The sequence below is a fragment of the Podarcis vaucheri genome (genome assembly GCF_965113315.1).
Source record: "Podarcis vaucheri genome assembly, chromosome: 2".
NCBI classification, from domain to species: domain Eukaryota; kingdom Metazoa; phylum Chordata; class Lepidosauria; order Squamata; family Lacertidae; genus Podarcis; species Podarcis vaucheri.
The window spans coordinates 4,571,789-4,585,193 of record NC_138760.1 but is presented as its reverse complement, the minus strand read 5'-3'; the positions used below and the strand labels follow the sequence as shown (position 1 = coordinate 4,585,193).

General features: G+C 43.9%; 1 protein-coding gene across 4 annotated transcripts in view; it reads left to right on the top strand.

The window, feature by feature from the left end:
• The first annotated feature begins 1,370 nt into the window (after positions 1 to 1,370).
• The window catches only part of STAC3 (SH3 and cysteine rich domain 3), a 31,434-nt gene continuing 19,399 nt past the window's right edge, over positions 1,371 to 13,405 (top strand). For 2 of the 4 annotated variants that reach the window (XM_082208727.1, XM_082208725.1), the window contains exons 1-2: positions 4,366 to 4,752; positions 6,804 to 6,873. In XM_082208727.1, coding sequence (XP_082064853.1) covers positions 6,805 to 6,873 — 69 coding nt within the window. In that variant the 5' untranslated portion in view covers positions 4,366 to 4,752; position 6,804. Of the gene's footprint in view, positions 1,618 to 4,365; positions 4,753 to 6,803; positions 6,874 to 13,405 lie in introns of those variants that run through there. The other 2 variants (XM_082208726.1, XM_082208724.1) reach the window with 2 other exon arrangements.

Here is a 13,405-nt window from a genome sequence, read left to right as displayed (position 1 = left end):
ACACAGATCTGTGTGCCACTTCCCCAACCCTTGACCATTGGAACTCCCAGTCACTGCCTCCCCATTGCTGCTGCAGTTTACAGTTCTCCAACTGACTAAGATCCTGAGCTGTGATCTAGATGTTCATTGATTTGAATCTATTTCCTCTGTCATCATCTCAGTGGGATGCCTAAGCAAACTCCTATTTCTCAGCCTTCACACACACACACACACACACACACACACACACACATCATCATCATCATCATCATCATCATCAACATCCTCATCCCCAATTAATTATTATCTATAATAGGTAGGTTAAAACATGTGGGTTCCTTTCATTGGGCAAGGGCCTTTTAAAAAGACAAACCTATCCAGTCTTGGACTGTAGATGTACAGTGTATATGGCACTTTACATAGAAATACAATTCTGAAGTTCTAGGTGCATATGATTCATCTGCTCCATAGCCAGTTTGCTGTTCACCATAGCATGCAGAAGATCCCAGGTTTAATCCCTGGCACTTCCAGTTTAAGCAAAGGATCTCAGCTAACAGGTGCTGGGAACCCTGAGATTGCCTCTTGCAGCCAGATTAGACAGTACCAGGCGAGAGGGACAAATCTCCTGACAGGGTTTAAAGCAGCTTCCTGTGTTCTTCCTGTGTACTCTGTAATCTCTATCCAGACTTCATGGGTGAAACTCAAGGGAAAGGGCAGTCTGTTAGAGCTAGCCTGCGGCTTGAGAAGTTAAACTGCATCAGTTATGAAGCATGTTGATCCTCTGATTTCCTTTATTGGGTTGGTTGGCGAAAAGCAAGTAAATATTTGTGGCTGGTATAAAACAGAATGGCTTGCCCTTTACAGAGCTAGATTGGGCGGGGGGGGGGGGAATTCTGCTCTGAACATTGCTTTCCTTTTTCTTGAATCAACACTGATGTCAGGTGCCTTACAAACTTGAGAAAAAATGGTCAAGTTAGGATGGCTGCAGAATCCGTCAGGTGTTAAAGGCAATGGAGAACAGAAAGCAAATGTGTTCATTACGTGTTACTGATAGGCTGCTACTGATAGGAAGATAGGTTTGTACAGAAAGGCATCTATGAAAATTAGGAAGCCCAGTGGGATTGTGTGTTCCTGGCTAGCTGTCTTTGACGCTATGTTATGGCCTGAGATACTCTGTCAAGGTGCACTATTTGCAGCATTGAGGTCAGTTGGAGGCTGTATCCCAGGCAGTGATTTCTGTTCAAAAGCTCCTAGGCCAATGGATCTGCCTCATTTCTATGTCAATATCTGAACAGTTCCCTCCCCTCCTCAGTTCCCAACTGAGCTTTTGTGTTGCTGTCTCAGGCAGTTTGGCCCACAAGCCATGTTCAAGCTGCTATTCAGTGTCCAATTTCTCCATGTCAGCCCTCCCAATAGATGGCAGCTGTCTTTCCCCCTCTCCTGTCACTCAAGTTCTTTGTGGTGCTGGGACGGCAAACTTTTACATGCTAAGACTCAGGAAGGGGAAAATCTTTATCCCCCATGGATCTCTAAAGTGAGATGTTGGGCAGGACGAAGGGAGAGCTGCGTTTGTGGGGACTGCCTGATACTTTTGGAAGGATTTAACCTGCAGGAAGTGTGTGTCCTTTATTCTTGAAGGTAAGTGTGTCTTTTCTCTCTCCAGCCTCCACCACTGTCATCTGCTCTTGGCTCACAGAGGCATAAACGTCTCAGTCCCAGAACTTAGAACCATGAAAGATGCCACCCATGCCTCAAAAAGCAAACAAGGCAGTTCCTTTTACCCACTTTCAGCCACTTGCTTTCAGAGGTAGAGGAATATGCATGTTTCAATCTGCAATCTGTGGAGGTTTAAAATGGCCGAAGTGCCTTTTCTGGAAGAGGGTGGGGAGATGACTGTTTCTGCGGAAATAATTGTGCTTTGTGGTGATCCACAGGCAAGAGGGTATGTGTTGGGATCTACAAGTTGTAGGTTTGTGCTTTTAGAAATGAAAGATCAAGACTTCCTAAAGTACTTTTCCATTTTTGCAGCACGGTCGCCTGGCTTTCACAGGGGGTTGATTCCCACTAAAAGTCTAAAGCAAAGAATATTAAGGCACCTGCTATAAAGCAGTTCTGAGAAAGAAAACGGAATTAGCACATTATGCTTTAAAAAAAATATATATTCTGCTGTTTTCTAAAAAATATCTTAATTAAAATTGATACTAAAAGGGGGGGGGGGAAAGGAGGTGAAGACTATTTGTGGCCCTCATAGCTGCCCTGAGGTGATTAAATGTAGGTTTTAAATGCAAATAACTTTTTGCCCTTGGGCAGTTATATCTGCTTTACACATTGAGAGTTGTACAACAGTGTGTTCTGCTGCCTGTCTGCACCACCCAGCAAATGTGCAGCTTACGTGAGTGTCCAAGCAGACAGCCAGGCAGCCGTGAGGAAACCTCTAGGAATGCGAGGCGGAGGGGTGCTATGACTGCTGCAGAACCTCTGAGTCCGTTTGTGGGCACAGGCACTTGGGAGCAGCTACGCACTGGACAGCCGAAATGCTTTTCTGCTGATGTCCTGACAGTGTGACGTGGCTATTAATGACAGGCATGGGCCATGCTTGCCGTTGGCCACTCCTGGTTCTCGTAAAGGTTTGGGAGGTGGTTTGCTGAGTGGGAGAAGTGGCCCATATCAACAAATAGAATCATAGAATCATAGAATCATAGAGTTGGAAGAGACCACAAGGGCCATCGAGTCCAACCCCCTGCCAAGCAGGAAACACCATCAGAGCACTCCTGACATATGGTTGTCAAGCCTCTGCTTAAAGACCTCCAAAGTAGGAGACTCCACCACACTCCTTGGCAGCAAATTCCACTGTCGAACAGCTCTTACTGTCAGGAAGTTCTTCCTAATGTTTAGGTGGAATCTTCTTTCTTGTAGTTTGGATCCATTGCTCCGTGTCCGCTTCTCTGGAGCAGCAGAAAACAACCTTTCTCCCTCCTCTATGTGACATCCTTTTATATATTTGAACATGGCTATCATATCACCCCTTAACCTCCTCTTCTCCAGGCTAAACATGCCCAGCTCCCTTAGCCGTTCCTCATAAGGCATCGTTTCCAGGCCTTTGACCATTTTGGTTGCCCTCCTCTGGACACGTTCCAGTTTGTCAGTGTCCTTCTTGAATTGTGGTGCCCAGAACTGGACACAGTACTCCAGGTGTGGTCTGACCAGAGCAGAATACAGTGGCACTATTACCTCCCTTGATCTAGATGCTATACTCCTATTGATGCAGCCCAGAATTGCATTGGCTTTTTTAGCTGCCGCGTCACACTGTTGGCTCATGTCAAGTTTGTGGTCAACCAAGACTCCTAGATCCTTTTCACATGTACTGCTCTCAAGCCAGGTGTCACCCATCTTGTATTTGTGCCTCTCATTTTTTTTGCCCAAGTGCAATACTTTACATTTCTCCCTGTTAAAATTCATCTTGTTTATTTTTGCCCAGTTCTCTAATCTGTCAAGGTCGTTTTGAAGTGTGATCCTGTCCTCTGGGGTGTTAGCCACCCCTCCCAGTTTGGTGTCTGTTATTCTGTTATTCTTCTCTCCCTTAATTTTGACCCAAATGCTCTCACTTTGGCTTCGAGGTTCTAAATCTTGGATCTCTTCACAGGTATACACATCCCTGACATATAACGCCACTCCTCCTCCTTTTTTGTCTGGTCTGTTTCTCTGAAATAGATTGTATCCCCCCATTATTACATTCCAATCGTGGGACTTATCCCACCAGGTTTCAGTGATGCCTATTATGTCATATTTAGTTTGCTGTACCAAGAGCTCAAGCTCATCTTGTTTATTTCCCATGCTTTGCACATTAGTGTACAGACATTGAAGTCCATTAATCATTCCCCCGTGTCTCTTATTTAAGGATTTTTTCCTCCCACCACTAGGTCCGCGTGCTGTTTGCTCCATTTGGTCTATGACATTTGGATGATCATCTTCATTAATTGATAGACTCCTACCTTCAGGAGCACTGTCTCCCTCCCCCACATTAGTCAGTTTAAAGCCCTCCTGATGAGGTTTCTGAGATTTTTGGCAAAAACATTTCTCCCAACCGTTGTGAGGTGCAGCCCATCACTTGCCAGAAGTCCATCTTCAAGAAACTGCAGTCCGTGATCTAAGAATCCAAACCGTTCCTGTTTACACCATTTGCGAAGCCAGCTGTTCACTTCCACTATTTTCCCCTCTCTCCCTGGGCCACGTCGTTCAACTGGGAGGACAGACGAGATGACAATTTGTGCATTTAGTTGCTTCAATTTCCTGCCGAGAGCCTCGTAGTCTCTTTTGATCTTCTGGAGGCTATTGCTTGCAGTGTCATTGGTTCCCACATGAACCAAGAGGAAGGGGTATTTCTTCCCAGTTTGATATTTATGGGGCTCAGTTATTCTGCTGAGGAAGAGGAGCTCCTTCGAAAATTTTCGGGGAATTGTGCAGGCTGGTGGTTTTTAGACAGCTTAGGCAGGTGAGGAAGTGTGTCTACTTTTGGTCAGCACTTAATGTGTGTCAGGGCTCAGTGCCAGCACCTCTTTTACAACACCAGGGCTTAAACATTTGAAAAAGTAATAATAATAAAAGAAAAACACCTCAGAGTGTCTTTCCCTCACCACTGAGTAATCCCAGCCTGTCCATATACAGCCAGGACTAAGAAGCAGGGCTTCCCAGCGCCTGTTTATAGAAATGAAGTATTTTGTTTATACCTTTTCCAGTGCTGCAATCCTTCTGCTCTCTTCAAACATTAACCAGGTAATAATGCATTTCTGGGGGGTCTTTTTAAAGTATAAGTTGGTTTCAGAATGAATTTCTCCTAGAAATCCTGATTTTGTTCTAACTACAGTATGTTGAACTCTGGTTAGCTATCCTCATAACCTCTTGGGGAAATTAGTGAGCAGTAGAAGCCAAGGGGGTGATCTCTTTGTGAATTTCTCTTCTGCCTCACTAGATCAAATAAGTCCCTATGTAGAAAATTGTGCAACTGTTTCCCTAATGTTTCCCTCTGAGGAGATTGTATTATAAATTTTGACTGGTTTAATAATCATTCAACTCTCAAGAAACCACGAGAACTGTAGTTCTTTTGTTAAGTGTAGGAGAAGAGTTAGCTCTCAGTATCTTGACCCAACCACATTTCCCGGGATTGGAAATGGCCTACTCTTTTGCCAGCCTTAGTTGGTAAAGAAAGAAAAGAAAGAAAACTATAGGATTTATCAGGAGCCCCAGGGGTACTGGTAGTTGTGGGTCTACATACCCTACTCCTAGTATGGGAAACCTTTAGCCCTCCAGGTGTTGCTATACCATAGTTTCCAACATCTCTCACCAGTGACAGTTCTTGCTGGAGCTGATGGGAGTTAAATGTTCAACACCATTTGGAGGCCTCAGGTTCCCCCATCCCTGCCCTAAGGCAGTATAAGAGGCTCTGCACATCTTGGGGAAATGTGAATTTCTTGGTTGAGTTTATTATATTCCCTAGCCATTATGCATAATCTCCAAGAGGCCTTGGGGAATGTGCTTATACTGTCTTGGGTTTTGTTCACTGCCTGCTTCTGGCCCACTGCCTAATCTTGTATGAACCACAACATACCTTCCTACTGATCAGTCAAGCAGCAGAAAGGATATTAAATTTATATTCCACCCTTCCTCCAAATACCTTTTTTCAAAAATCCAAACCCCTTTTTAATCACTCTCAGCTGTTCCTCAGAACTGCATGCATCTTCTCAGTCAGCTCTGCTTCTGGTTAAATAATATGTGTTGGGTTGTGATGAAAGAACTTTAAAGGTGAGGGTTCCCTGCCCCCCCTGCCATTTTTTCTTAATAAATATTAAATTGCATACTTTTATATAATCAACAGTAATACATGATTTCATTTATTTCTGCAGTCGTTAAACTTCAGTGTCCACATACCACCTCCTAAAATATTACAGCCTTATTTCATTTCAGCAGAGAAGGCATCAAATTATTCAATTTCATAAATGTCAGGAAAGGGCATCAAGATTTTTCAAACTGTTCCTTTTTCCTGCGAGTTATTCTACAGAAATACACCACATGGAATGTTTTGTTTCAGTTTTGAAAATAGAAATTCCTGTGTAGGTAATAATGCCCTAGCCCTCATTTGATTGCCAACTCTTATTTCATAGTTTTAAAAATGCAACTAGATAAATCCATAGTTTCAACAAGCCCCTTCAGATTCCACCTCTCATATCCCACCGATGGTAGAGAATGCTGTACTATCCCTAGCCTACCAGTTAAAAAGTGGCAATACTAGTGGGGGGGGGGCGAGGCACTCTGCATGTGTTCTTTTTACAGGTGCCAGAGCTAGGTCCTGGTTAGCTTCAAGCCCAGCCAACCTGTATTACCTTCACCAGCCATTCACCCGCAAAGATGCCTGTGGTGTAATTTCACCCTTTCCATCCCAAGGCTCCTATTTGCTAGACTCCTGATGCTGGAAATCATCCAGGTCAGCCTTCACCAGCTTGTTACCCTCCAGGAGCTTTGGGAGAAATTGTTGTCCAAAACATTGGAAGGGCACCAGATTGGAAGCTTAGCCTAGGAATTTGTGGTTTCCTGTTATGGAAATCCCCCTCCCCCGGCCCACTTTGATGGAGGATTGTTGATCAAGTGTGGTTTGAGTTTGGGGACATTGCGAATAATGAGTGTGTGCGCGCACACACACTCACCTGAAATTGATGCTGTGAGCACCACCCGTCCCACGGGTTTCTGGCTCCCACCTCCTACAAACAGTGGAGGTGCCTGGGTTATGTCTTTGCATCTTTATTGTTGCACCTGCTTTCTTCCCCATGCAGTATGACAGAAAAAGAAATTCTTGAGCCACCTGCATCACCCACATCGGAAGGGGGGAAATCGACTGAAGGGGTAAGTTCTGTTGTGGGCTGTACTCTGGGAGGACAAGGGTGGGGTGACTCCCATTTCTGTGTCCCGATTCCTCCACAATCAGCCCTGGGGTCTTTCTTGGAAGGACTCAGTCCTCCTTAAGAATGTCCTACGATGCCAGAACCTTCTGACTTTGGCCTGTTTTGGCCACAGTGGCTGCAACCAATCAGATGGGAATATCCTGCCCTTTGCAGTTTAGGCTGAGGACATCCCATCCCAACAAACCACCAATGTACCTGTCTGGAACCCTGAGATGTAAGTCTTGGGAAGAGCCATTGATGTTGCCTTATTTCTATGAGCACAGAGTGTGGCACACTTTCTTCTCATGGTTTCCCTGAAAGGTTATGGTTGCCATTGGGCCAGCTTGTCCAACTTTAAATATAAGCAGTTATCTTTTTGCCATGATCCAAAGAAGCTACTAAAGAATGGGTATTTAACATGGATTTAAGAACAACATGTTTTCTTGAACAGAAAGCCATCAATCTATAATCCATGGGTTTCTAACAAACCAGAATTTTAAAACTTTAAAATAACAAAATAAATGCCAGCCTGTCTAGGTTGGGTGTTCGTTCAGAAAAACAAAACAAAACAAAACAAAACAAAACAAAACAAAACACTCTTCATACACCAGAGCAATTGGCATGATGTTTTCAACAAGTTGACTGCCTTTTTTTTTTTTAAGTAAAAGGTAAAAGTAAAGGACCCCTGGACAGTTAAGTCCAGTCAAAGGCGACTATGGGGTTGCAGCGCTCTTCTCTCTTTGAGGCTGAGGGAGCTGGCGTTTGTCCGCCAATAGCTTTCCGGGTCATGTGCCAACATGACTAAATCGCTTCTGGCGTAACGGAACACTGTGACGGAAACCAGAGTGCACGGAAATGGCATTTACCTTCCCGCTGCAACGGTACCTATTTATCTACTTGCATCAGAATCAGTGTGGTGTAGTGGTTGAGAGCAGTGGACTCGTAATCTGGTGAACCGGGTTCACTTCCCTGCTTCTCCACATACAGCTGCTGGGTGACCTTGGGCTAGTCACACTTCTCTGAAGTCTCAGCCTCACTCACCTCACAGAGTGTTCATTGTGGGGGAAGAAGGGAAAGGAGAATGTTAGCTGCTTTGAGACTCCTTAGGGTAGTGATAAAGCAGGATATCAAATCCAAACTCCGCTTCCTCTTCATAAATCTGGAGGGGGCCGTGTAGGCCATTTATTTATTTATTTATTAGATTTGTTACCTGCCCTTCACCGTAAGTCCTAGGTCGGGTTACAACAATGGAACATAAAATTAGAAAAACAGGTTTATTTGTTTGTTTGTAGAAAAATCTATAGACTGCAGTTTCACTAAAAATATCAAAGCGGTTTACCATTATTTATACACAATAAAAAACATACATGGGGGGGAAAACACAGATCACCAACTAAGCATTACAGGAAGTGATTAACTTAATTGACTGCATAGGGCTCATGGCAAAGAAATTTTCAGGAATGTTTAATGGTCAATATAGAAGACACCTGACGGATTTCTATTGGAGGAGCATTCCACAGGGCTAGGCTGGTGGCACTAAAACCTCAGGTTTATGTTAATGTCAAATGAGCCTCACCAATTTTGAGGGCAACCAGCTATACTCCTATGGATGAGTTCAGTGACTGAGATGGATATACAGGTTGGGATGGTCCCTATGGGACCCTGGACCTACCGGTAAATTGTTCCACGGTTTGCAAATTAATACAAGGATCTTGAACCCGTCCTGTTGGTAGATGCAACAATGATGTCACATATTGTCAGCCATATGCCCCCTTCAGATAAAAGCATCACAATTCTAAGACAAGCAGAACCATTTCAAATGGGATAGAACAATATCTAGTCCAATGTTTTGCTTGGGCTAGGAAATCCATAATGGTTTGTCCTGCTGTATGGAAGGTTGCTGTTCAAGAAACTCAAGCCCCAACCTGCCTTTTGGTGGGGGAAATTGCTTTTCTGGTGTGCTTTTGTTTTGGATCCTGGTCTAAATCTGCAAGGCATGCTGGGAATTTTGCAGCACAGAGGTCAAAGTTCTGCCTTGGAGGGAATGTATTGTTCCAGTGAAGCATACAAATGTATTCAAGCTGTGTAATTCTGTGGAAGTCTGGAATTTTGAACAGTTTGCTGAAATTTGGAAGAGTTGGCAGAGACTAGATAAGTTTAGGCATTGCACAAAGTGCCAGTAAACAAATGTATTGTGTCTAAAAGGAATCTCATAGGGGGAAGCTGTGCTGGCTTTAGGTAACCTGCACATCTTCCCATTTGAGTTTCCCTTTGGACACATTAGGATGGAAGTGCAAACAGAGCTCCTTGTAGACACATACACACATGTGCGCATGCACACACACACTAGAGCTGTGTACTGGATTCAGCCAAGTACCAAACCAGCCCTATTCAGAGGGATTTGAGCATCAGCAAGTTGAGTTGAGACAGCCACGGATCACTGTAAGTTGGGTTGGATGGTCCAGAGCTATTCAGAGCTGTCAGGCCTCATCCCTGAAGCAGTACTCTGCAGAATAAATGCCTCTGAGTGGAGAAAACAATTACGCAGGGTTGCAAGAGAAGTCATTTGTGAAGGACCATCCTCTAGACCCCACCCCTCCAGCTCTCGGACAGTTTCCTCCCTGTTTGTATATTTAATAAGGTTTTTTTAAATAAAACAACAACCACCCTGAAATATTAGCCCCGCTGCAGAACTAATTCAGAACCAGGTGGAGGGTAGGTGATCCCCATGTTGGCCCACAGTGGGTCAGCCTGATTGGGGCTCCAAGATTGGTGCAGCTGTGCATCAGCATAGACAGACACATCTGTGAAGTTTTACTCTATGAAGCCACTATTAGAAAGCAATAGGCCATGCTGGCTTATCCAGAGTCATACTTTGATATCCTTTTAGCAAATGTCCAATTTATACTCTCATCTCTGCACACTGCTGAAATGAGGTACACAGACACTGTAAAACACATCTGTGCCAAAGATTAAATTCCTCTACGGTAGGGATAGCCACATGGTGTCCTTCAAATGTTCCTGAACTCCAGCTCCCATCAGCCCCAGCCAGCATGGCCAGTGGTGAGAATAATGGGCGCTAAGAGCTAACAACATCTGGAGGGACCATGTTGGTTATTCCTGCTCTGTGGCATCACTTTTACTTTAAACAAACCACTGCTACCAGTACTTTATGGAGATGTGTGGGTCTTTGTGGGCAATGAAGCTTGCCTGTGGAAAAACAAGGAGATCATTGAAATTAGTAGCATGTCTTTCTTGGGTCTCAAAAGAATTAAATATGTTTCTTTTATGGGGCAGGAATTTCTTCAGCAATCAATCATGTATGTCTGCAGAACTAATGTTAAACTCACCATTCAGGGGAGGTCATGATATTCTAGTTTCCCTTGGACGAGAGTACTGGAAACATAAATCGTTCTCATATCCATTTTTGTTTACACACATAAAAACAGTGCCTAGTGTAAGCAAATAAAAGCAATCAGCAAAAGCATTGATCCTGCATCAGATTCTCAAAGCACCAATCAATAAACTCACAGCTCTAAACTTTCAACTCTCTGCCTTTCTCCAAATTCAAAGTTGCCTCTGCTTTTTGCTGCCCATATTTTGAGTGATGCCTCATTCCAAAGGTGGAGAAAGCAAGATCTTAGGGTTGCCATATTTCAAAAAGTAAAAACCAAGACACCCTGGTTGTTGAACTTTTTTTAAAAAGACCCCAAATTGTTGAGCTATTTCTCGATCCAGGACAAAGCAGCCACTTTTCGGAAATTCCCCCCAGACGCCAATTCCGCCTTTGAAATGCACGTGATGTATGGCAGCCCTAAGGATCCAACACTGTTTATTACATCCCTGATCGCTTACTAGTGTTCTTGCTGCTAGGTCCATTTACGGTAATCAAGACAGCCAACTTATTAAGCACTTGGCAGTGCTGGTTGTCTCTAGTGGCTGTTATGCATGTCTGCAGGCAGTGCATGGCAGTAGATAAAAGCGTTTAACTTCAACACTGTAGTAGGTCCTGGCTTCAGATCACACCATGCTCATACTCTTGTCATGGGCTGTGTTGGACACATCACTATTTTTCAGCCATTCCATATCTGTAAAATGGGAAGCATAGCCTACTTTATAGAGTTGACATGTGATTTATGTGCTGAAGATTATTATTTTTTAAATGCATAGAAGATTATTCTGAATTTCAAGAACAGGAACACGTGGAAAATCAGAGGCATTGCAAGGGTAAAGTGGAGTGGAGTGAGGGGGGCCTTAAAATGTGTGCTCAAATTAGAAATATCCCTGATAATCCAGTCTTTCCTATTCTTTAGCATGCATTTAACGTGCACACAAAACATTGCATAGATTCACCTTTTCTTAAGTGTTCAAAGTGTTTCATGTACATTCTCTGTATTTCTCATAGTAGCCCTTTAAGGCAGACCAGTATTATCACAGACATTATTTTTTATCGTTGTTAATTTATCAATCACCTTAAATATGACCACCTTCTATACAATAGTTTTCAGGCAATGCACATTTAAAAAACAGCAAAAAAAAGTTAGATCCCCACAAAAAGCACCCACATCTGATGCATTTAAAACAAAACTAAAACCCAGTCAAGTAGAACCACATGGCAAAGACTTTATCCAGCTGCGGAGGCCCATCAGAACAAAAATACCTTCAGTTGTTTCTGGAAAGTTCAGGTAATGGATGTTGGTTGTATCTCAACAGGAAAGCTGTTCTATAGAAGAAGGGCAGTTGCAGATGAGGGGGCTGAGGCTGAAAGGGGGGCTTGCCTCAGTCCCTGCTAGAGACTCAGAGATGGCAGAGATGAGATCTGAACAAGAGGCTTCCAGATTTTCAGCTTAGTTTTTTTTGCCACTCACTGTGCTGTGCTGCATCTGCCGCTATCTGTTCTGGCACTATCCAGCAGTGGTGAATATGCAGGAGTACTTTGGGTTTTCTGAGAAGGGGGATGCTGCCTGGCTTCCCTGGAGCGGACTTCTCCAGCACCAGGTAGTGTGTGAAAATTAGCTGGCAGGGAAATATGCAACTTCTAGGGGCAGTAATTGAATTCTTGCAATTAGAACTGAGGCAGACGCACCACCTCCTTTGAGCAGATCTCCTTCCTCTTTGAAGGAACCACTAATGTGTCTTTTCTTTTTAATTCCTATGGGATAGAGACATGATAGCAACTGCAGAGGGAAACTGACTCTTGGAGCATATCTCTAATACACACATTCCTTGAGAGTTTTTGATCGCTCACATGGAATATTCAGGTCAAATTCCTTTTCAGGAGAAGGCTATTCCCCTACCTCCAGCAACTTTCCCGTTCTTTAGCTGATAACAATCAAGTCTCTCAACAGAGAATTTGTGTTCTGACGCAATGTTTTGAAAGATCCTGAGCCACAGCTCAAGAGTTGTCGGTTCAGTTATCCTGTTTAGCTTTCTGTGGTGGCTGAAAATGGTGGCAGTAACCGAAGCTCTGCAAGAATTTCCACATTTGATTCCACTGCCAAATGTTAAGATCCCAGGAGACCCTGTGTGCGCACAAATAGGTGTATGTGAATGAATGCAGAAGAGATGAGTATTGGCCGGTTCTCCTCCCCTGGGACATGTTAGCGTCTGTAACCATAGGAGTGGGGTTGCATTTCAAGCAGCGCTGACTGCATGCTTTCCAGTTTACTGATGCCCCAGGAGTCCTCTGTGAGCTGACTTGGCTGCCCTCCCTGGCACCAGAAGCAACATCTGGGTCAGTGACGCTTCCCCTTGCCCCCCTCGCCGCCCCTGCCTTTCAGAAACTGCACTGCTCAGGGTCAAAATGAACTTTATCACATCTGTGGGATGAGGTTACTGGTGGTGTAAAAACTGGAATTCAGAGGTAGTGGCACACACCCAGGTGCCAATCAAGGAGACGGATGTACTGGCCTGTGCGGAGGAATGTGGTCTCTACCACGAGCTCTACGCTGGAGGAGCTCTGTTTTATTCCAGCATTGTGTTAATTAGCTGAATAATGCCAGGATTTATGTATCGACAATGGTTTCTTGCAAAATAGTTTCCTGCCCCACTGTAGGTGTTAATACAGGTGTCCCAGCCATTTTCACCAATCTGCCCATGTAAAATATTAAAGCTGTGGCTAACATATATTAAAGCTCTAATAATCATTGACTTTAACTTTTGCATCTCATTGCCATTCAGCTCTCAGATTACAATTTTCCCTCTTAAATTTTACATTAGGTGTCTGATGAAATTGGCCTGTGTCCATGAAAGTTTATGCTTTGTTAGTCTGTAAGGTGATGAAAGACTCCTTTATTGGTTTTGCTACAAGGGACTAACACAGGACTACTCCTCTCACAATCTGTCCAGCAGCTCCACAGAAAAGTTGTGGAACAGTTGCAAATGCCTGTACTTGACCTTGCTCTTGAGTTGTTGTTTTTTACCAGATGGTGGCGCTTCAGACTGTTTTGACCAGGGCTGGAGTAGGCTAACAAGAGGCTAGTCCAGGGCCCATG